The 24,320-nt window shown below is 54.2% G+C and overlaps 1 protein-coding gene across 1 annotated transcript; it reads left to right on the top strand.

Annotated features, from left to right (window-relative positions):
• Nucleotides 1-6,422: 6,422 nt before the first annotated feature.
• On the top strand, nucleotides 6,423-22,686 carry Rtn4rl2 (reticulon 4 receptor like 2). Its single transcript, XM_059259225.1, has 3 exons — nucleotides 6,423-6,453; nucleotides 12,455-12,936; nucleotides 21,417-22,686. Exons 1-3 carry the CDS (start codon nucleotides 6,423-6,425, stop codon nucleotides 22,164-22,166), a joined length of 1,263 nt encoding a protein of 420 aa, XP_059115208.1. The 3' UTR covers nucleotides 22,167-22,686.
• Nucleotides 22,687-24,320: the final 1,634 nt, after the last annotated feature.

Raw genomic sequence — 24,320 nt, 5'->3', positions numbered from 1 at the left:
GACTCTGCACTAGGCAGGTTAACAAGTCTATGGTCTAAGGAGACAAGGGGCCTTCTTCCATCTGAGTGGGAACTCTGTCAACACAGTGGGACCTGACTTTTGAATTAATGAGCCTCCAGGGAGCCAAATCCTGAGTGAGGCTCAGCACTGCGTGGGGCTTGGAGAAAGATGAAAAGGTTAGTATGTACCTGGATGCAGAGGCTGGCTCCGTGGCTGCTCAGCCTTGTATCCTTCCGATGAAGTCATTTGACTTCTTGGCAGTGCTGGCCTCAACATGTACGTGAATGGGGCACATGGGCAAATAGAAATACTATGTAACAGGTCGGGAGTTCTATGGTGATATTTTATTTGTACTGAAATGTGATTTTATTTGTATGTTAATAAATAAAGTTGCCTGGGGGTCAGAGCTAATAGCAAGCCATAGCAGAGCTGGGTGGTCGTGGCGCACACCTTTAATCCCAGCACTTGGTAGGCAGAGCTAGGTAGATCTCTGTGTGTTCAAGGATACAGCCAGCATTGGAGACACACGCCTTTAATATCAATACCAACCATAGAAGACCTGGAGGTCCCTACAGACAGGCAGTGACGAGGCAGTCATGTGGTTGGGTTTACAACCAATGAGAAGGCAGAACAGGAAGTCTATATAAAGACAAACAGACAGGAAGTAGGTCTCTTTTGGAGAGGTCTCTTGGCTGAAGAGGCTAGCTGCAGCAGATGGGTAAGGCTCTTAGCTCTGATCTCTTGGCTTTCCTCTTTGCATTGGTTCTGTGTTTCTTGTTTAATAAGATGGTTGGTTACATCTACAGAGTTCTCTCCTCCAACAGCAGTCAAAGCAAACAAGACTTCTCCACCAACGTAACCCTTGCTTTCCAAGTCACAGGCACCATTCCTGCATTCTTCAAAGAAACCTGACATTAGAAATCTAGATTCAAATTTAGAATGATTGGATTCCGTGTGGTTCTATACAGAAATATACTATGTCCTCGTCTCTTGCAACTACAGTTTGACCTAAACAAGAATCCTCGGGACATGCACATAAACACCCCTTACTGCAGAGCTAAGGTCCATGAACATTCTCTCTAAAGCACCTCCCTGAAGCCCAGCTTCTGCTATGGGGACCCATAACAGGTGGGTTGGAGAAAACGCTCATGGGTGTCCTCAAGAGTTGGGCCATTTGAGAAAAGGACTCTGCAGTCACCACCAGGGGCATATGGGCTCTAGGAGGGCACACTTCCCTGGCCTTAAGTAGTTCTTATCCCATGAAGGGATACTGGCTGGAGAAAGGCCAGAAAAGAGTCCCAAGAGCATAGGGCTTGAGGCAAAACTCCTCTTGCACAAGTGCAAGATGGCTCCAGTTTCTTCAAGCTTGTGTCCCACCTGTTAAAAGATCTATAAACAAACCCTCCCTCACAGACTTACTCTAAATCATCCAGTGCACAGAAGTTGGTGGCCTGGAGTAAGTACTTAAACACAGTACCATAAGTAACACGAGTCGGATCCTCTGGAACTGGAGTTACAGATGGTTGTTAGTTGCCATGTGGATGCTGGGAACAGAACCCTGGTCCTCTGCAAGAGCAACAAGTGCTCTTAATCACCGAGCCACCTCTCCAGGTCCCAAGCTTGACCTTTAAACTAATATGGTTCGAGACTTCCCCCTCCACCTCGATTTAGAAAGGTTCTGAACCGGGTGGTGGTGGCGCACGCCTTTAATCCCAGCACTCGGGAGGCAGAGCCAGGCGGATCTCTGTGAGTTCGAGGCCAGCCTGGATTACCAAGTGAGTTCCAGGAAAGGCACAAAGCTACACAGAGAAACCCTGTCTCAAAAAACCGTAAAAAGAAAAAAAAAGAAAAAAAAAGAAAGGATCTGATGAGGTATCCTGTCCCCATCGGGCTGGCAGAGCAAGGCACAGTGCTCAAGGAGAAACTGGGCTGCAAGGTGCATGTGCACAAGTGTGCAGTGTGTGTGGTCACTGGCCAGATGAGAGTAATTCAGGGGAACACTCACTAGCCCTGCGTGGTGGACAGTGAGAGAGAGAGCTGAGGAGCCCCAAATGAGGTTCGGTGGAACCTCTACCAGTCCTGACCATCTACTGGAGCCCATACTCCACCACCAGAGCTGGGAAGGTGAGAGCAGTGTGGAATCTGGCTGACAGACTCCACTCTCAGTGACTTCCATCTCAGAAGCCCCAGAGAACCAGGAATGCCAGAAAGCCAGACTCTCAGGAACACCAACTCCATGATGTCCATTTCAACAACGGGGAAACTGAAGACCTGAGAGGCCATAGTAGGTTACACTCAGAGGCAGAATTCAGTCTGGAACTTCTGGTTCAGGTTGGGAATCCTGCCATCACACCGGACAACCTTGGCATGTGCTGGAAGAGGGTGCCAAGGTCAAGTTCGGCTCCATGGGAGGCCATTATGACTAAGGACTCCCACGCCTAGCACTACCCATTGCTCCTGATGAACTTAAGTCCTAATTCTGCCTTTTACTCTTAGACCGCAGAATCTAGGCTCCAGGTCATTTTAGGCTAACAGCACAAATAATGACATTATTTAGCATTATTGAGCATGGGGTCAGAGACTCTTAGATCCTTTTATGCTTTATCTCATTTAATCTTCAATCAACTCTGTGATCTGGAAAGGCTATTTCTCTTCCATTTTCTACATGAGAAACTTGGAGACAGGAAAATTAAGCCATTTGGTGATGGTCACCTGTTTAACTCGTGAGTTGCAAGAGGGAACTCTGCAGAGCCTCTGTGTTAAGGATCACTGAGTAATCCCACAGTGTGCATTTACTGACTGGGGTTCTAACATTGCAGGTGCCAAACAGGCCAAGTTTTGGGAGGGGGGCTCTGCCAACTCACTAAGGAGCCCCAGTGACACAATGAGAATAGTCGTGATCATGAAGGACATAAAACCCATTTGTGCCAATATCCCACCTCTTCTGCGAGTCCTTCTAGAAGCCCGCTTTTCTGCAGACACTGTTTTGCTCGGGAAGTAGTCTATATTCATCAACCCCTTTCTAGAGCTCTTTGGCTTCCGGGGGACTGCAGCTCCACCTACAGCCACCAGAGGGCGGGCCAGCTCTGTGGCCAAGAAGTACCCAGCGCCTGGCCAACTGTCCAGGCAGAGATGGGCCTACATAACCAAACCACAGTCCTCGATTACACTGTGCCACCAGCCTACTCCTTGGGATCTCCAACCATTTAACTGCAAAAGTCTATCACGGGGATCTACTTCTAGCGAGACAGCCCATACCAAAAAAAAAACCGATGACTTCGAAACAGTAATAAGCCAGCTCTCCTGGAGAGATGGAGATTTTATGTAGCCTGGTGAGCAGTACAGTCTCTATGTACAAATGAGGAGATGGAGGCATGAGGAAGAGAGTGAATGGTCCGGGGTAGTTAGAGAAAGCGGGTGTTCCGATCCAGAGAGAGCTGTCAAGAGGTGTAAAGAGAGGGGACCCCAAATGTAAATATCAGGAGAAACAAGAGGTGGGAATAGCCCACAAGGAAGACCAAACGCACAGCGAGATTCTGGGAAACCAATACTAGCCACCCTTCCGCCCACCAGCCAGTGGTCCAACAGCCTTGCTCAGCACCTGTTGGACACACTGTGTGAGAAGCATTTCCTGCCCTCAACACGCCGGCAGTCGAGAGTGGGAAGCGGTGAGTCAGCAGATAGCTAGGGGAAACCCGGACACCTGTACAAGACGGTGGCTTAGAGAGCGTGTGACCGTCTAGGGAATCCCAACTTGGGCTGAAGGAGAGGCCTCGAGCTAAGGACCCTCTTCCCCGCCGCTCGTCGCAGGATGGGGCTCCCCTCCCAGCTTTGGTTGCCGGCCTGTGTTGGGGGGGCCAGTGTCCCCTCCCACCCCTCTCAGAAGAGCTGCAGCCCAGGGAGCCGATGAAGCACACCTGAGTCAGCCCGCCGCCCACCCGCCCCTCAGCGTCTGTCTCCGCATCTTGTGATATTTCGCTCCCCGGGAGCCAGCCCCATTGCGCTCCGGAGGCAGGCTCGGCAAACAAACCCAGCGACAGATTGTGCCGCGGCTCATTCCGGGGAAGGACGCCAAATCCCACCCTGCTACCCCCAACACTCCCTCCCCGCCGCCCCCTCCAGCACTACCCCCACCTCAGGCGCGGGCCCTGCGCAGAATGGGACCAGGGAAACGCAGGGCCCTATTTCTGCCTTATAACAGAGGGACAGGAGGCCCAGATATGCCCTTTTTTGTTTCTACCTGACCTGGAAAAGCGGGAGAGAAAATTCAGGGGCTGCTAGGCTGGGAGCCCTGGAAGTAACAAAAGATAGAACCGGCAGGGGGCACTTCAGCGTGAGGAGCAAGAAGACGGAGGGCCACTACCACCACCACCACCACCACCACCCCGCCAAGGAACAAGATGAAAAGGGGGAAGTGGGGGAGAGACAAAGGAGAGGCGAGGAAATGCATGCAGACGTGGAGAGGCCAAAAGGCTGGGATTCAAAAAAAAAAAAAGAAAAAAAAGATGCAGTCAAAGAAGACAGAAGAAGAAGGCGTACGCATATTTGGGGAGGGAAGGACAGAGAAAATAAGGGAGGGAAGCGAGGGAGAGAACAGAGATGGGATCATAAAATATGAATAAGAGTTGGGAAGAAAATGAGAGAAATCGAAGGAGTACGAGAGAAGAATGACAGATTATAAAAGGAGCATGGAATGAATGAGAAGAGTGAGCCTAGCATTTATAAAGCGCCGACTGTATGCCGTCCGTACACAGCGTTGGACCCTGGCACAGACAGGAAAGGAGGAGCCAGGTGCCCGCACAGAGAGTTCCTCGGCTCCACTCACGGGAGTGGCCACCCAGTGCTTCCACGCTGTCACCGGCAGGGTCCGACTGCGTCCAGATGACCCAGGCACCCGCAGTATGCACCACTGCAACAATCCCAACCCCGCCCGCGCCGCTTGGCGACGGTCCCAAAGCGGCTCCCCCAACTATCCTTCACCTAGTGGCTCTGCTAGGCACCTTGAGCTAGCCAGGATTAGGGCAAAAGGCACAGAGGCCTTTAAAAGAAGGCGCTTAAATCAGAGATTGGCTGATAGTGCCAGGAAAGAGGTCGCTAGAGGTGTCTAGGGCACCTGTGAGGCCCCTTTCCACCCCTCTGTAAAAAAGAAAGACGTTTCTGTGAAACTAACAATCGGCTCCCACTTTTGGGTCCTCTTCTGCCCTCTGGCGAGGGATGAGATATCCCCTTTGGGGCATATCACGTAAATACGCGCGCGCGCGCGTGCGCGCGTGTACACACACACACACACACACACACACACACACACACACACACACCCCCGCACGCGCGCCCAAACTTACACCCATTTGTAAAAGCTTTAAGGTGCATACAACAATCCCGAGTACGTAAACCCTTTGCCTCCTGTCCCAAACTCGCGCGCGCAAAATTTCACACAGCCCTCGTGTGACCCACCAGAGCCGAAACCAGCGCTCACATTCACGTACTCCTGCCCTGTTCACCGACGGGGATAAAAGGTCAGCACTCAGCGACACCTGCCCAAGTGTCTGCGCGCGGGGGCACGCGCCTATTGACTTGCTCACACCAACTCCTATACACACTGTTCCTATAGCTGTAAAAGCAGGGCTCGGAGTCTGAGAACCAAGGAGAAAGTGAAATCTTGAAGTTTTCCTAAGGGACACAAACGATGGCAGGGGACAGGGCAGGAGGGGGTGGCGCTGAGCGGGAAACTACTCAAGAAACTGCGTATTTTCTGGCAAAGTTGGGAGAGGAAACCCCCATTCCGGACAAGTCCATGGGGGGAGGGGGGCGTTCCTTAACACTACTGCGCGCGCACACACACACACACACACACCCCAAGAAGGGATTTCTCTAAAGGCATGGCGCGGCGGAGGCTCTGGAAACTCGGCCTTCCGGGTCTCCCAAGGTTGGGAGGGGGAGGGAGGAGTGGGCTAGACGGAGAACCACTCCCGCCTCCTAGTAGCCAGCAAAGGGTTAAACCGGCAAGCCGGGAAGCGAGGGAGGAGCCAGCGAGTGCGGGAATGGGGGGGGGGGGGAAGCGCTTCTTCGCTGTCCCCACTCTTCCTCCGAGAGCAGCCGGGGTGCAAGGACCGACCGACTAACTGACTCCCTGCGGGGCCGCACTGCCTAGGGGGCGCGGACACCAGGTGTCCGGGGGCCAACCCAGCCCTCTCTACCCCGTCGTGCCCCGCCCCGTCCCGTCGGGGCCCGATGGCTCCTTCTGAGGCACGCAGTCCGGGGGGCGCAGGGTAGAGCTCCGCAGCCCCGCCACGTAGCCCGGGGACTCCTCGGGTCCTTCCGGAGCCCCGCGGAGTCCCCGCCGTCTGTCCGGCGGCATAAGGGAGCGAGTGGGAGAGCCCTCCCCCCCCCCCGCCGCCCCCTCCCCCGAGCGTCGAGACAAGATGCTGCCCGGGCTCCGGCGCCTGCTGCAAGGTAAGGACAACGTCCGGCGGGAGGACCCTAGAGAGGGGCGCCCCTCTCCTTGGGCATGAGGGTGGGGCAGTGAAGGGGGTGGGGTGGGCTGGGAGCAAAAAAACCGCTTAGCGCGGGAGCCGCGCCTCCGCCCCCATAGCTGCCAGCCGCAGGAGGGCACTGGGCTTGGAGCCTGCGGGAGTGTGCGGGGAGCTCGTGACCAAGGGGCGACGCGGAGGGCAGACCGAGCAGGCTGGGAGGAGGAGAAAGAGGCTCAGGTTCCGCCGTCCCGGCTCCACCTGCTCCGGGGGACGCCGAGGACTCGGGCCGGCTGGGGAAGCGCCGACTCAGCAACTCCTCATGCCCGGTGTCTCAGCACTTTCCAGTCACCTGGGAAGACGAGCCATGTGGGTAGGGGGCTGTCTGGGAAGGTAGGGGGCAGAGAGCGATTTCCCTATGGCCTTGTCTGGTCGGACAAATCGGGGGGGGCTAGAAGGAGGCTAGTTCCAAGCACTGAGTGACAGCCAAGGGTGTGGGCTGGAGACTGGGGGCGGGGAGGGTAGGGGTCGGAGGGAGGAGGGGAGTCAAGATGAGAAAAGTGTCTAGAGAGGTGGGGGGGTGGGTGAGAAAGAGGAGGTGGGGGCGGGATGGGGGGAGGGCGGGAGGAGGAATAAAGGTTAGACGACAGGAAAGCTTAGTAGAAACCAGGGTCCAGGGGAAGACCAAGGGAGAGGGAGAAGGGGACCAGTTCAGGAGAGAAATGTAGAGACTAGGGATAGAAAGCTAGCGGGGCGCGGGGCGCGGGGCGGGGGAAGATAACCGGAAGGGTGAGGACTGGGGCTCTGGGAGATTGGAATGGAAAGGGATGGCAAGACTAGAAGCCAGCGGAAGCTGGTGATGGAGGACAGATGTAAGGATCAGACACTGGGGAAAATGGTCACCAGGACTGGGGACCCAGATCCCTACATGGTAGAGTGGTTAGAGAAGGCTCAGGATGTCAACAGAAGCCAGAGAAGGAGAAGGAAGAGAAGCGATGGGGTGCCCCGGGAAGAGACAAAGAGGCTCCTGGTAACCACTTCCACGTGGGAAGCCCTGCATTCTGAAGCGCCTGCCTGTTCTTTCCCGTCTCTCAGGGAGTGGCTGGCGGGCTAGTCCAGGGGACCTTGAGCTCAGGGTCTGGGGCTGCTGTAAGAGAAGGAGGGTGAGGACTTTGTGTGTGCGTGTGTGAGTGGGGTGGCAGCCTCCTTGGGGTGGGCACCTGGGCTGGCTCAGTGCTGCCATTTATATCTCCAAGCCCCGACGTCGGATCCTGCCGCCCCACAGTAGCTGCTTATTTTGGGGTGTTACATTCTGGCAGAGTGAGAAGCTGTTTGCAGCAGCTTCAAAACCTCCAGTCACCTGCATCAGTGCCTCCCCAGGCCCCTGCGTCACTGGTATGCTATCGCCCCCATGCCACTCCCAAGGCCCCCCTCCTCCCAGCCTCTGCCCCCTCAGCATCTGCTGGGCAGGCCCCTGGCTCTTCCCTGGGGCCGTGTTTAAAGTATGGAGATGGTGCTTGTATTTGGGGCCCTGTACCCTGTTTCTAGAGCCAGAGGCCTGTCTACTTTTCCTGGGATATCTCTGCCCCATTATGGTGCACTCTAGTTCCTGCCTTGGACTCTGCCCCCGCCCCCTTCGAGTTTCTTATTCCCAGGAGCCTCTGGCCTAACGGTTGGCACAGGCTGAGATCCTCATCTCAGAACCTGGGTATTCCAAGGTCTGGCAGCCCTTGGGCCTTGACCGTGATCCTTTGGTGAATGGATCCTTTTGGCTCTGGGTACCTTAGCCTTCCAAGATCAATATCATGTTGTGGCCTCTCTCCACTCCCTCCTGTGGCCAGATGTGGTTATTATGCCTTTGGTCACTGGCCGCCTCTTCCTGAATAACCAGAGCCTGGAGCCCAGGAGTGGAAATCTATAGAGAGAGCCTAGGTCCCTTTCCCCCCTTGATCTTGAACAGCCAAATGGCTAGCACTGTGAGTGTCCCAAGCCTGAGCCTATGGGCAGGGTACCTATATTCCCTTTACCTCTAGGCTAGCATCTCACATCCAGGGGCTGTGGTGGGGGTTGGGGCTCCGTAAGAAAAGTCAGAGTGTGTCCTCCGAGCACAGCACCTGTGCCTGCTGCTCTGGATCTCACATTACACCTGGGCCACACAGTTGGGACAACACAAGGTTGGGACCTTGGTACTGTTGATCTCACCAGGGGTCGTGACAGGTTGGGTTCCACGGATAAAGAAGGCAGCATCACAAGTGGGGTGCTGGCGCACAGTAGGTACACAATAACAGATTGATTCCTTCTTCTCTGGTCCCACACACCATTCATCTCGGGGCTTACCTGCTGACTTCAGAGGAAGGGATGAGCAGAGGGTGAGGGAGGCTGGCAGAAAAGGCTTCCCTCTCCCTTCCCCACAGGGGAGGAAAGAAACCAGGATTCTGAGGACAGAAAGGGGCTCTTCCAACCAGAAGCCGACTTTTCTGCTCTCCAGCCCTCAGGGATGTTTCCTGTCTCACAAAGGTTTATCCTAGATAGTGGCTGAGAATCCCTAACCCACCTCTGACACACTGTGCCTGCCCAGGACATCATAGGGGAACCTGGAGTATAGTGTGGTCCTCAGGGGAGGGCCTGGAATGGCTGTGAAGAGGCGTGTGAAAAGCGGGACTTGGAGGGGGGGGGGAGAGACGTGGGAGAGGGAAAATGGTACAAGGTGCAGGGTAGAGGAGAGGTGGGGAGGGAAAGGTGCTTTCCCAGCCCCCTACCTTGCCTCTGCCTGGAGTGCCCACTCCAACCCAGCCTGGGGGCAGAGAAGCCCAGAGCCCCTCCTCCCCCTCCCCCCCCCCCCTGCCTCCAGTGAGAGCCACAACCTGAATTATGGATGAAGCTCCTTGGGTTACAGCTGCTTTGCACGGCAGTGAGGGCCAGAAATGGCAACAGAGTCACTGTTACGCAGCAGCTGCCGCCGTGGAGCACCCCCCAGCACACAGGGTCCCTCCTCAAAGGGCCTGCAAGGAATACCACTGAGACGGAGGGAAGTAGATCCCACTGAGAGATAGGCGTAGATGGGGCAGCAGGGAGGCCACTGTGGGGCCAAAGAGAAGAGAGGCACTGGAAAAAAGTGAGGGGGCCAGACAGGAAGTTGGGACACGACGGAGGGGAGGCTTGCCAGCTCCGGATGAGCTTGACCTCAGCCTGGACGAGGGCCTGGGGTCAGGGGAGTCGCCCTCTGAACCCCTGGCCTGCTTGGGTTTGTAGCACTTCCTGCTTTCTCTCCCGGGCAGTCAGTCAGGGAGAGCAGTCAGTCAGCCGTGGAGGCTGGAAGAAGAGCTTGGTAATCCTGGGGGGTGGGGAGGTTCACAGCCACCGCAGCTCACACTCTGGTGAGCTTGTGGATGGGGGTGGGATTAAGGGATCAGAGAAGGATTTGGCTTCCTTTGGTGTAAAGTCCTTGGAGGGGCAGAGATCAGTGGGTGAACAGGAATGCCCTACTGGACACCAGGCCAGTCTTTTTCTGGCCCTTGTCCTGTACCACTTTAGTGTGTGACCTTGGGTAAGGTGTTCGCCTTCTCTGAGATCCAAAACTTGCCATTTCCATAGGCCTCACACACGGCTCTGAAATCCCTGGCTCTCAGTGCTCAGGAAGCCCACCCAGGGTCTTCCACTGGACTCCCACACCCCACTCCTTCCTAGTTAAGATCAAGGGTGAGAGACATGCTCCTCCACCCCACGTGGCTCTGAAAAAACTCAGGAGGAGAAAAGTAATCGTGAACCGCCGCACGGGGGAGGGGTGAGAAGGACCGAGAATCGCGGAGGTGGTGTGAACGAATGGAACAGCCGCGCTGTGTCACTGAATATTACATCACACCCAGCCTACACACGCACGGGGCCCGGCACTCACACACGCGGAGGACCGCCAGCACACGCTTGCTTGCTCGCTCGCTCGCGTTCCAGGAGGGGCCAGTGACACACACACACACACACACACACACACACACACACACACACGCGCGCGCGCGCGTGTGCGCGCGCGCAGGCTGGGGTGGCTTTGGGAAGTGCCTGAAAGTCAAGAGCTAGGGAGCACCCCGACTCACAGGGCACTCCACTCTGGAGCCCCCCAGGAAGAGGCACAGGGATGCACGCCTGCTGTAACGTTGCCTACCGGGTTGAGCAGCACCTTTGGTAGTGAGCACCTGTCCTCACACTGTCCCTCCAGATCACAGAAAGACCTCCATACACACAGACACCTCAGAATACATTCAAACCTCCGTTCGCGGCCTCGGAGATCTGACACTGAAAGTTACCCACCTCTCAGCTACCCACTCCCTGAGCCATAGGGACCCCCAAACTAGGTCTTCCTACCCGACTTCTGGGGCCGAGTCCTAGCTTTGTGGGTGCGGGTTCACCTCTCCCCAGGCAAAGATTCCCAGGGAAGTCTCAGGGGCTTTCTGGGAATCCTGACAGAACTGAGGTCTACCCACAGGAACCTCTACCTGCAGTATTGAGGGGTAAGGGACAGGGATGCATGTAGGAGGAGCTCTGCACTCCTTGGTCGGGCAGAGAAACACAGGTACCCATTCTCAACACCCTCGTCCCCTGCACCTGCTCTCCTGTCTGTACCCTAAGAAGATTAGCCCATAACCAAACTCCAAAAGTTACCTTGGTAAAACCGTAACCAAGGCTTTGAAGGAGAGTGTCTGAGTCGGTTCTGCAGCCCCACTCTGCAGCCCCTTCCTAGGAGGAAAAGGCTAAGGTTCTTCCAAGGCCTGCAGGGAGACGAGGGAGGAGGCTGTGGGTCACCAGGACACCCACAGGCCTTCTCGTCACAGACGGCCTCAAGTTAGTGTCTAGCTTTCTCGAGTGGGCTGGTTTTGCTCCCAGAGGACATTTGGCAATGTCTAGAGACATTTTGATTGTCATAACTGGGGGCAGGGTGCTGCTGGCATCTGGTGGCTAGAAGATAGTGCTATAGCATAACACCCTAAGAAGAGTTGTCCCTATCCCAAAGAATCCCCAGCCCTGACTCGTAGACTTTTGACCCTAACGCTAAACAAGGTCAAACACAACAATGAAAACAGACAGGAAGGAAAAGACACCTGTCTCCCAAACAACTTTAGACACCTCTCAGTGCTGTCTACAAAGCCCTCCTGGTGTTTGGGGATGCAGGCTCACCGTTCCCCAGGCAGAGCTCCCCAAGAAAACCTCAGAGGCTTCCTGGGATCCCTGACAGAGGGAAGAGGGCAAAAGCTGGTTCCACCTTTATCTGCTCCATTGAGGGTTCCCTCACCGCCAGGTGGCACAGGCTTTTAATACCAGCACTTGGGAGGCAGAGGCAAGCCCATCTCTGTGAGTTCTAGGCCAGCCAGGGCTACACAGAGAAACCCTGTCTTAAGGAAGGAAGGAAAAGAAAGAAAGAGCCCCCTCACTCTTTAATACAGTGGGGAAACACAGGCATCCATTCTGGAGAAACAATAGCTCTCAAAAAGATTTCCTAGACTGGGATTGTAGCTGAATTGGTAGTGTGCTCGCCTGCATGCACAAGGCCCTGGGTGTGATCTCCAGCACAGCATCAACTAGGCATGGCACACACCACTGTAATCTCAGCACTAGGAAAGTGGAGACAGGGGGATCACTAGTTCAGGGACATCCTCAGCTAAACATTAAGTTTGAGGGCGACCTGGGCTACATGAGACCTGTCTCAAACACACACACACGAAAGAAAGAAAGAAAGAAAGAAAGAAAGAAAGAAAGAGAGAGAGAGAGGGAGGGAGGGAGGGAGGGAGGGAGGGAGGGAGGGAGGGAGGGAGGGAAGGAAGGAAGGAAGGAAGGAAGGAAGGAAGGAAGGAAGGAAGGAAGGAAGGAAGGGAAAATGAGGTTTGCGTACCTCAAAGGAACCTGGAGAGAGGTGGGGGGTGGCCAAGCCTCTTGAGCCTGTTAAGCTGCCTCTAGACCCGTGGCCACAGTGAGCCTTCACTCTGCTCTCCCCACAGGTCCTGCCTCAGCCTGCCTGCTGCTGACACTCCTGGGCCTCCCTCCTGTGACCCCCAGCTGCCCTATGCTCTGCACCTGCTACCCCTCCCCACCCACGGTGAGCTGCCAGGCCAACAACTTCTCTTCAGTGCCGCTGTCCCTGCCACCCAGCACCCAGCGACTCTTCCTGCAGAACAACCTCATTCGCTCCCTGCGGCCAGGCACCTTCGGCCCCAACCTGCTCACCCTGTGGCTCTTCTCCAACAACCTGTCTACCATCTACCCCGGCACCTTCCGCCATCTGCAGGCCCTCGAGGAGCTGGACCTTGGTGACAATCGGCACCTTCGCTCCCTGGAGCCCGATACCTTCCAGGGCCTGGAGCGGCTGCAGTCCTTACATCTCTACCGCTGCCAGCTCAGCAGCCTGCCTGGCAACATTTTCCGAGGCCTGGTCAGCCTACAGTACCTCTACCTCCAGGAGAACAGCCTGCTCCACCTACAGGTGAGCCAGCTACCTCCCCTAGGCCTCTTCCACCTCTCTCTGGACCTCAGTACCCCCTCCTGTCTTCTCAGGCCACCTTTCCCGCCTCAGCATCTCCGTCTACCTGTTTCTCTGTCTTCCTTCTCAGTATCTGTCCACCCCAGTCAGTAATCCCACTTGCCTCTCTGTGTGTCTCTCTAACCCCCGTTTGTCTCTGCCCGCCTCCTGACTTGCTTCCCCCATATGTCTCCCTCTGCCTCTTCTGTCTGTCTCCCTTCATGCACCCACTCAGCACACTCCTCAATGTCTGTGTATCCCTCCTTTCCCCAAGAGCCTTAGCCCAAAGGCCTTTGCACGATCTTTTCCCATCCACCCCCAAGTCCTCCCACTTCCCGTGCAAGCGGGACAAAGGGTGGAGTCATTGCTGGGGAGGGGCCTGCCTCCTAGAAGTCACACTCTTCCCTGATCTCCCGGTAATAACACAAGAGAAAAACCCCACCCGTTCCAGATCTGTCCCTCAAACCTGTGGTCTCGGGTAGAACTCGGTTACATAGCTGAAAAACAGACGCTCTGGAGAAAAAGAAATGGAAGGAAGAGAATGATTGTTATTTATTGTTATCATCATTGATCTAATTATTATTTATTATTGTTGTTATGCTGACTGTCGGGCACTCAAACCCTCACATCCCATTTCCTCAGGAAGCAGTGACACACCCCTAACAACCACTCAGGAGGGCATGTTCCCTGGTAGCACAGCCTCTGGCTAGAAGGGGGCACTCCCCACATGAGCCCAGAAGGCCCTGCCTTCTCCCTATCCAGGGCTTGGCACCCACAGGTCATCAGTCTGTGGGCTGGAAAACCAGTCCCAGCTGATGCTCCTGATGATAGCAATAGTGATGGTAATTTATTGATGTGCTGAGCATCCACGGTATGCCGTACTAGAAGTACAGCAACCCTGGGAACAGTATTCAAATGGAGAGAGGAGGAGCAGGAAAATGCACACTGACTGGGATAGTAGGCCTCATTATTGCTGAATAACGGGCAATCAATTTAGCAGGTGCCTAGTAAGTACACATTGTATTGGGCCCTGGGCAAAGCACTTTACAGGCATCAGCACTACCATTTACAAGCATGTGGTGTTTTTCAAACATGGGCCTCAGTTTTCCTCTCTGTGAAACGGGAGTCATATGAGCATCCACCGCCCAGGGATTTTGTAAGCACTAAATGCATGAATAATTTGTAGTGCACTTAGAATAGTGCTTGGCATATATAAGAGCTATATAAACACTTGTTAAAATGCCATGTTTTTTTTTTAAATGAACTTTATTTAACATTGGTCTCAGATGAAGTTCAATGCCCCGGCTTGAACTTCATCTTAGAGATCTGGGTCAACTCTAAGGATTATTATGAGGCCATGGAGAGGATCCAAGACACACCTTCCACTTCTCTTCTTCCTAAAGTTGCCGGGAACCACATGGCTACAGAGTGAACTCAGCCACTTCATCTCAAGCCTACAGGCCTCTGGAGGCAGAGGTTTTCACCATGGAGTGCACACTGGGGACCCCAGGGATTTGTAGGACATGAGTCCCTAAAGCCATCGTCCCTGTGACTGGGGCCTTACTGGGCTCCCCACCAAGCTGAGCCCCAAGCTGCTTAGCAGCAGGGACACACAAGACTAGAAGGTACACAGAATGGAACTGACTGAGACTACACAGCCAGAGGGAGCTGACACTTGACCTGCCTGGTACCATCATACTTTAGAGGGATAATACCCCAAAATACAAGTGTGTAGGCTAGGGGGTTTTGCTAGTGTGTTTGATTGGTTTGTCTTTGGTTTTTGTTTTTTTACTTATTTGTTTATACATGAGTGTTGGCCTACATGTACATCTGTGCACCACATGTGTCTAGTGCCCATTGAGGTCATAAGAGGAAGTCAGATTCCCTGGATCTCGGGTTAATTACAGATGGTTGTGAGCTGCCATGTGTGTGCCAGGAATCAAACCCAGGTCCAGTGCTCTTAAACGGCTGAGCCATCTCTCCATCTCTGACCTTGAACTTCTTAATCCTCCCACCTCCGATTCCTGAGTGCTGGGATTACAAATCTCTACCAGCATGCCTGGTTTATAAGTGCTGGGGATGGAACCTTGGTCTTTGTGTAGGCTAAGCAAGCATTTTACCAACTGAGCCACATTCCCAGCCCTGTGGGGTTCAGTTTTAAAAGCCCTTCCCAGCCTCTTGTATGGCTTTGGACAAACTATTTTCTCCATCCCCATGTCCACTTCCCAGCCTCTTGTATGGCTTTAGACAAACTGTTTTCTCCATCCCCATGTCCACGTCCCTGAGTTGGCACCTTAGTGATGTCTATCTATCCAGAAGCTTCATCGGTATTAAAATGAAAGGTATTTAGCACAGGCCACACTCCAAAACAAAAGAACCATGATTATTACAGGTTAAGTACCCTGACCTGAAGTGCCGAGGATTGGTTGTGTTTATTTCAGATTTTGGAGGATCTGCATACACATGATGAGTTATCGTGGAGACAGGTCCCATGTAGCTCAGCCATGTCTCCCACACACTTGTGCACATAGTTCACCCATGTCTCCCATAGCCTAAAGGAAATTTCAGACAACTTCGTAATTCTGACCAGGGAACATTTCAAGGTGGGGAATTCCCCACTTGTGATGATGTGTTGTTGATGTTCTGAAAGTTTTGGATTTTGGAGGATTGGATATTTCAGATTTTCTGATTAAAGACGCTTGGCCTTTGTTTTTAATTTTTAAATTACATTTTTTTTATGTGCATAGAGGAAGGTGGGTGTACATGCACATGCCATGGCGTGCACGTGGATGTCAAAGGATGACTTGGGGAGTCGGTTCTCTCCTTCCATCAGCTGGGTCCCAACTCTGGAACCCAGGTTGTCAGGCTTGGTGGCTGTCTTAGTCAGGCTTTCTATTGCTGTGAAGAGACACCATAACCACAGCACCTCTTATAAAGGAGAACATTTAATTGGAGTAGCTCACTTACAGTTCAGAGGTTCAGTCCATTATCATCATGGCAGTGAGCATGATGGTGTGCTAGAGTAGTTGCTGACAGTCCGACATCTTGCCTACAACAGGAAGTCGTCTGAGACACTGGGTGGTATCCTGAGCATAGGAAATCCCTAAGCCCGCCCCCATAGCGACACACTTACTCCAACAAGACCCCGCCCACTCCAAAATAGCCACACCTCCTAATGGTGCCACTCCCTATGAGATTATGTGGGCCAATTACATTCAACTCACCACAGTGTCAGACACCTTCACCTGCTGAACCAACTTACTGGCCTTGACTCTGTTTTAATGACTACTCCTAAGGTCCTGATCTCCTTATCAGTATGTAAAAGCTACTCATTATTTAGCATTAGGAAAGGTGCCTCCCCTCTCTCAGCCTCCATCTCCTCTTCCTCGTGGGGAGACAGGAAAATGATGCCTTCCACAAAGACGGGCTGCGAGAGGCTAGTAAGTTCATGTGTAGTGTGCACAGCTTAGGGTTTAATAAATTACTTTTGCCAGGCAGTGGCGGCGCATGCCTTTAACCCCAGCTCTAGGGAGGCAGAGGCAGGTGGATCTCTGTGAGTTCAAGAGTTTCAGGACAGCTAAGGCTACACAGAGAAACCCTACCTCAAAAAAACAAAAACAAAAACAAAACCCAATAAATAAATAAATAGATAGATAGATAGCTCTTGACCCTCAGGCCATAGACAGCAGTCTGTTCCTGGGAACACCTAAGGCTCAAGCCCAATGAACCTGTAGGTGATCACTGGGGTTTTCTGACTTGGCCTGGGCAGCATCGGGGTGTCATGGGAAGGAAGCCTCTTCACACCTGGCCCTTTATAGAGAAGAAAAGAGACAGCCTGTGAAGTGCCTGATGGAACTAGGCTAGGAGATGCCACAAGCAGGTGAGGAAACATGTGGCTCGGTGAGATCCTCGGGAAGCAGGTGTGACCTAGGATGCAGCCCAGCCTGCCCAGGAAGGGAGCTCTGGAGGAGACCCATTGGTAGGATGTGGCAGGTGCACGTGAAAACGGTGGAGGTTCTCATGGAATGTCTGCCGAGGGCGAGGCACTGTGCCAGGCCGGTTCATTCACCAGCAGATTCCTTACTGAGCACCTACTGCATGCCAGGCAGCATGCAGGGTGCCAGGGATTCCAGGGTGAACAAAAACAGTATCCCTGCTCTGTTGGAGGGTGGCCAGATGGTAGAGATGCTTCTCCCCTCCCCCCCCACAGCGGCTTACTTGGTGTTTACAAGCAGTGCTTGTGCTCAGACAGACTGGAGTTCTAATCTAAGCGCTCTCTAATGTGCTGTGGCCTCGGGGTCCCATCTATGAAAGAGAGATCGTGGCCTGTTGCTCAGGGAGGAGGTGCTGAGGATCATCCAAGGGGATGATACTCGGAAAGAATACAGAGTGGGTGGGAGCCAAGGACAGCAGTGAATTTACCAACCGTGGGGTTGCCAGGTTCCAACTGGGCCAGGTCTGTTCGGTTCCGCAGCACAGGGGTTGGGAGTCTCGCCTCTGGACTTTATACCCATGTTAGCAGTTGGGCCCTCAGCAAGTGGTTCCCTTCTCTGAGCCCCTCTCTCTTCGTCTCCACATAGGAAAAAAAAAAAAAAATCACAGCATCTGCCTCATAGTGTCGATGATTAAGATACTATCAGGATCTGTGCCACGCAGGACTTGGCATTCAGTGAGAACTTGGCAAATCACCTGCTGACGCCGATGGTTATGACACCTACCATGGATGGGCAAGCACCATGAGCGGGGGTGCCCGATGCAGAGTGCACACACTGAACAGCTTTGCTGAATGAGTGAGATCAACTCCCAGGCTCACTGAGTCAAAATTAGCCAACGCTTAGGGGACCTGAAGGATCAGCCACTCCAAGTCACTTATGGCACAGATGGAAACAGTGAGGCCCAGAGAGAGAGGTGCCTGGGGCTGCCCAAGGCCACACAGCCTGGGGAGCTGGTGAGACAGGTCCCAAGGCCAGGTATTGGAAGGTTGGAGGAAGGCAAGGTTAAGAACAGGATGCTCTCAGCGAGGCTGAGGAGCGCAGGGATGCTGCATTTAGATTCCAAATGGATACAGAAAGCTGTGAACCGGCCAGGCGGGAGGCAAGGGAAATGTGGTTTTTGAAATGGAAGAGGATGACTTTAGCAGATGTTCCGAGCCCAGAGGGAGGGGGCGTGTGAGAAGGTGATGGGGGAAGGCTGGGGCTGTGAAAGTCAAGAGCTTATTAATGCACAGAGAACCGTTTTAATGGTGGAGAGAGGAAGGGCTGGATTTGAGAGCTGCAGTCCAGGAAGTGGCGATGGGATTTGGCTACAACTTGGGTTGGGGGAAGGGAATGGACCCCAAGGCTGAGGCTCAGAGCAGGGGCCGAGAGGAGAAGAGGCTAGAATACAAAATTGGACTGTGGTTACTAAGTATCTGGGTTCCCTGGGGTGTCTGAACCTCTGTCTTCCAGAACCCTAAGTCTCCAAAGGGTTACTTAACCCAGCACCACCCTCCTGTGTCCCCACATTGATCCTCTAGCCATACATCTCCGGGTGTGTCCTGCTGTTGCTGACACTCTAGGAAGAGAAACCCCAAGGGAGGGGTTAAGCGGAAGGACCCAGAGTACCCGCTGGGCAGGACCGGAAAGGAGGAATGAGAGGAGCGCACAGCAAGACTGAGGCTATTGTGGTGAGCAGGTCAGCTAGGGACCTGGACAGGCATTCAGGGTGGTGGCATCAGAGGGTGGAGAACGTTGTGCTGGTGTCAGAGGTAGCAAGAAGGTTGAGGAGGACTGATCTCAATGTGGCCAAGAGAAGGGCTCTTGGCAGACTCAGTTCCTGTAGCAGAGAGGGCGGAAGGCAGATGGGAGGAGGTGCGAACACGCAGGAACACAGGAAGGTGGAGGCTGTGGATATGGGCTGGAACTCAGCATACTCCCCCTCCTGAGACCTTCGACCAGGTGCCCAGGTAGCATGAGGAAGAAACCATCACCCCAGGCACTGGGGGAGTGGGAGAGAACCAGAGTTGGGGTACAGGCCAAGGTGAACTGGCCTGAGCAGAGAGGATGCTCATGTCCTGTTAAACCAGATCTCCTGGGACCTGCTGACCACGGCCGTTTGGGGAGGACCTTGAGGCAGTGGGAGCGAGAGGAATGGGGTTCTGGCTCTTTCTACAGATAACCCTTCATCTGAAGCAAACCTCACTTTTGGTGGGTGGTCACTTAAGTAACTAGCTCCCAAATCACATTGCGCATGGGTGGTGGAGGGTGTTAATGCAATTCAGGGCCTTCAACATGAATAAGCAAGTACTCTACACCTGAGCTACAGCCCCACACCAGCTGACCACCAAAAGTTCCCTGGTCAGCTGGTTAAGAAGCAGAGCCCTGACCCTGGTCATACCCATCCCTTCACTTCTGAGCCATAATCTCAAGGTTCTGCCAGTACATGACTTCTCCACCCCAGGCCCTGTCCTCGACACTGTAAGAGGGACAGTGAGTGATACAAGGCTTCAGAGACCAGCTTCTTCCCTCCTTCGCTAAGTCTGGGATGTGGAGCTGATAGTGGTCCCCTGAATAACTCAGCCAGCAGCAGAACTTCCTGTCCCCAAAGAAACCCTCCCTTAGAGGAAAATGGATGAGATGGGATGGGCTGGAATTCTAAATGAGCCCCTGCTGTCATGACAACCGTGATTTATGGATGGTTGACTGTGCCTCTATCAGGTGGTACCCTCAACAGCATCGTAGCATCTAACCTCTTCAGTCTATTGAAGAACCTTCTAAAGGAAGATACATATACTAAGGGACAGGGGCTCTGTGAGGTTAAATAGCTTGTCCAGCAGCTAGGAAAAGGAAAACCTAGGCTTTGCGGCAGTGCTTCTAACTCCTGAGCCTGTGGGCTTCATCCCTGGACAAAAATTCTACATGCAAGAACTGTACCCAGCACTCCACCCCATGAACCTTATGTGAACTCTGTTCATTGGTCCTCAGAACAGACTCAAGGGCTAGGGACACTCATTTCCACTTTACAGAGGAGAAAGCATGCCCAAGAGCTAGGAACACTCATTTCCACTTTACAGAGGAGAAAGCATGCTTAGCAGTAACTCGGCTTGGCCAGCTTCACAAACGATCACACAATGTCTGCCCATGTGAAAAACCTTACCCCAAGCATCTTTTTCTCGTTTTCCAAGACAGCATTTCTCTGTGTTGCCCTGGCTGTCCTGGAACTCACTTTGTAGACCAGGCTGGCCTCAAATTCACAGAGATCCACCTGCCTCTGCCTCTCCAGCGCTGGGATTGAAGGTGTGCGCTACCACTGCCTGGCTATCCCAAGTATCTTGATACATTCTGCTCCATTAATTGCCACTTTTTACAGAGAGAGAAACTGAGGCACAGAAAGACAGAGTGACTTTTCCCAGGTATCAAAGTTCATGGCAGATCCAGGATCTAACTCTCAAGCTCCAAGCACGGTCTTCAGGCAACCTTATCATCAGCATGGGAAAGGCAGACTTGGTCTCAGCCTAGATGGGAAGGTGCTGGAATCTGAAAGGGATTGGGATACACTCTAAATTTAAGAAATCAGGCAGGCGAGATGGCATTTTCCCTGTGTGACGGTTAGTATTGACTGCCATCTTGACAGGATCTAGATTCTCCTAGAAAGGCTGGAAAGATGGCTTGTCAGAAAGATGGTTATCACCCAGCCTGGTGTCCTGAGTTCTATCCTGGAAACCCACATGATGTAAAGGCAGGATACACTCCCACAAGTTGTATACACACACACACACACACACACACACACACACACACACACACACACACGAGGAGGGGGTAAATAAATAAATAAATTTTAAGACCCACTGACAAAGTCAGCTCTTGTGTTACTGAGAGCCAACCCAAGCTACTCAAGAGGTTGAGGCACCGGGATGGCTAGCTGAAGCTCCACCTAGGCTAAACATCAAGCCCAAAGTCAGTCTGGGCAACTTGGTGAGATGGTCTCAAAAATAACTGTAGAAAGGGGGGCTGTGGCTATAGTTCAGCGGTAGGGTTCTTGCCTGGCATTGCTGTGCTGGGTTCAGTCCCTTGGGGCCCTGGGCAAAGGGACCCACTGACCTCAGTTGTATAGCTTTCTCCATAGGAAATAGGTTGGAAAATTGCAAGTTTTAAATTCAGGACTCAGTTGATAAGGCGCTGCTTCGCATGTTCTGAAACCCTGAGTGTGATCTCCAGCACCACATAAAACTGACAGGGAGCACAAACCTGAAACCTCAGAAATCAAGAGGTGGAGGCAGGAGATGAGAGGATCCTCTTGGATACATAGCTGGGATACATGGTATCTCAAAAAAGATCAAAGGCAAGCCCTTTCGCACTGTTCCACCCTGCCATTATGCCTTCCTTACCCTCCCCAGGTCCTGGAGTGGAGTCCCCGACCCCGTCTCAGGCCACTCTCTTCTGTTTCCATCCCCCCCCACTCAGGATGACTTGTTCGCGGACCTGGCCAACCTGAGCCACCTCTTCCTCCACGGGAACCGCCTGCGGCTGCTCACGGAGCACGTGTTCCGCGGCCTGGGCAGCCTGGACCGGCTGCTGCTGCACGGGAACCGGCTGCAGGGCGTGCACCGCGCGGCCTTCCGCGGCCTCAGCCGCCTCACCATCCTCTACTTGTTCAACAACAGCCTGGCCTCGCTGCCGGGCGAGGCGCTGGCCGATCTGCCGGCTCTCGAGTTCCTGCGGCTCAACGCCAACCCCTGGGCGTGCGACTGCCGCGCTCGGCCGCTCTGGGCCTGGTTCCAGCACGCGCGGGTGTCCAGCTCCGACGTGACCTGCGCCACCCCGCCCGAGCGCCAGGGCCGGGACCTGCGCGCGCTGCGCGAGGCCGATTTCCAATCGTGCCCGCCGCCCACGCCCACGCGGCCGGGCAGCCGCGCGCGTGGCAACAGCTCCTCCAACCACCTGTACGGCGTGGCCGAGGCGGGCGCGCCCCCCGCGGACCCGTCCACGCTCTACCGAGACCTGCCCGCCGAGGACTCGAGGGGGCGTCAGGGCGGGGACGCGCCCACCGAGGACGACTACTGGGGTGGCTACGGCGGCGAGGACCAGCGGGGCGAGCAGACGTGCCCCGGGGCCGCGTGCCAGGCGCCCGCAGACTCGCGTGGCCCCGCGCTCTCGGCCGGGCTGTGCACCCCTCTGCTCTGCCTCTTGCTCCTGGCGCCCCATCACCTCTGACTGCGGTGCTCAGACGGAAGAGGCCACGGCCTTCGCCCCGCTTCCCCTTCTCCGCCTCCCACCGAGCTGCTCCATCCTCTCCCCCTTGTTTGCAGCCCGGCCTGGCGCCTTCCCTAGGCCCCCTCGCTCCTTTTCTTCCCCGGGACCACGCTGCCTCATTTGCCTTCTGGGCTGTTCTGACTTACGAAGGGCAGCCCCTAAGGCGGTGTATAAGGTGGCTCGGCCCCATTCGCCCTGATTCTAGCCACTAACTCTTGTTCCCCAATCCCAAGGCTGGGGCGGGGCGCCCCAGGCAGCCGATGCTCCTCTCTCCAGGGCCCCACAGTGGACTGGAGGGGCTTTTGTCTGTAGAGCACCCTTCCACCAGCAGAGCCTTTGAAAGCTCCCCCGGGAGCCTCCCTTCCTCCCCCGGACCTTGGGAGGGATGCCTCAGCAAGGCCCAGGCTGCTCCTGGACCCTGCTTGTCCTGATCCCTTTAGCCTCCTGACACCTGGAGGAATACTTTTCTCCTAAGTCTACCCAGAACACTTTTTAGGGTGCCTGGAGAGTAGTTTCCTCTCCACCACGGCCCCTGTGTGGTGAAGATCAAAAGAAGTTGTTTGGGGGAAAATTTATTAAAAAATTCTATTATTTTATCTCCTGTAAGGTTTTTTATTTTTTCCCCCCCATCAAGACCTCAAAAGCAGAAGTAGGACTTAGAACTGTTAAGTGTTTAAGGTTGGGAGGGCTAGATAAGGAAGAGCCATCTCAGGCCACCAGGATTTCCTGCTGTGTGGACTTGATGAGTGACTTCACCTCCCTTGGGCCTCAAGGTCAGTCTGATCCTCCCGAGGCTTCAATTTCTTGAGCTACCCTGGCTGTTAAAGGTGTGTGCTGATGGCACCAATTTGCCCAAGAGAAGCAGCTACCACCAGCCCTGAAGTGTTTGATAGCTGAACGACTGAATCTGGAGGTGGCCACCAGCTGGGCTGAGTGGCCTCCAGGAAAGACATGTAAGCCTCCACCTTCCCCTGCAGGAGGTGTAACTTAGATATTCATGGGCACCACCAGCGAAACGTGGCTTTGGGCCTATCTGGGAAAGGCACGGCTCCCTGGGGGAACTCAGTTGTACCACAAAAGCCTTAAAGAGCAGAATCTAAGACTAGACCCCAGCTTGTGTTTGCCCTCTTTGCTGAATGCCCCTGTGAAGTATTCAGCACACACGGCTGTTCTGGATACCCCTACAGCCATCCGGTCTTTCTCCCTTTGGCCCGGTGAGATAGAAGCCTCTGTGGGTGCATCAGGTCCAGCAGTTCTCTGAGCAGATTAGGAGAGACTAAGAGGTTAAGGTGATCAAGGCACAAAGAATTCAAGTTGGGGTGCCTTACATTGAAGCTAGAGGCTCCCTCTCTAGGGTGGGTAAGGAGAGGCCAGGGGCAGGGCTAGCAATGAACCTTAGCCCTGGGGCTCTATCAGATGGAACTGATCAAGGATCCAGAGCTGGGTTGTAGCCTGGGAGGAGGGAATGGCAGGATGGGAGGGACCTGGGTGCTGGGGTTCAGGACTGAGCTGCTCCTGGGATCCACTAACCCTGACCAGTGATGTCTCAGGATGCTGAGAAGAGGGGGCAGAAACAGGCAGGAATCGGCACCCGTGGACTGTAGCAGAAGGACTTTGGCTGTGAATGTGAAATGGGTGAGGGGCTAGTGAAAGCAGAGGTCCGAACTGGAGAGCTCCGAGCTGGAGTCTTACAGGGCCTGTGTCAGGCTGGCTTTGAGGAAAGTCATGAGTAGGATTGGGAGGGGGTCTAGAGGTAAGGTTGAGGGGAAGGGGAGATGGGAGCTAGGGAAGTGCTGCGTTGGAGGAGGGGCTTCTGGGCCAGGGCCGGGGAGGGGAGTGTGCTGGTAAATCAGAGGCAGGCTGTCCAGGTCACAGAATTATCGTTGTGAAATATTCATGGGCCTTCGGTCCAGATGCTATTTCAGAACAACGAGCGCAGGAGACGTGTGTGTGAGCCTCAGGAAGAAGCCTAGAGCAATACTGCTCCCCACTGGCCCCCGCCCGCAGCCACTGACAGCCCAGACAGACCAAGGGACGCCCATCACGTGCACACCCACACTCTCCAGCTCTCTCTCTCTCTCACACGAACACACACAAAATGGAGCTTTGTGGCAC

Source organism: Peromyscus eremicus, chromosome 4 (genome assembly GCF_949786415.1).
Source record: "Peromyscus eremicus chromosome 4, PerEre_H2_v1, whole genome shotgun sequence".
In the NCBI taxonomy this organism is placed as follows: Eukaryota; Metazoa; Chordata; class Mammalia; order Rodentia; family Cricetidae; genus Peromyscus; species Peromyscus eremicus.
Note: the sequence above shows the minus strand (reverse complement) of the source record. Positions and strands in the feature narration are given on the sequence as shown.

What these genes read in the sequence shown, in the direction of transcription:
- Rtn4rl2 (XM_059259225.1), top strand. Translation starts at nt 6,423, where the DNA reads ATGCTGCCCGGGCTCCGGCGCCTGCTGCAAG. An exon ending in GCTCCGGCGCCTGCTGCAAG is followed by an intron (nt 6,454 to 12,454) that starts GTAAGGACAACG and finishes CTCTCCCCACAG; the next exon opens with GTCCTGCCTCAGCCTGCCTG. An exon ending in ACAGCCTGCTCCACCTACAG is followed by an intron (nt 12,937 to 21,416) that starts GTGAGCCAGCTA and finishes CCCCCCACTCAG; the next exon opens with GATGACTTGTTCGCGGACCT.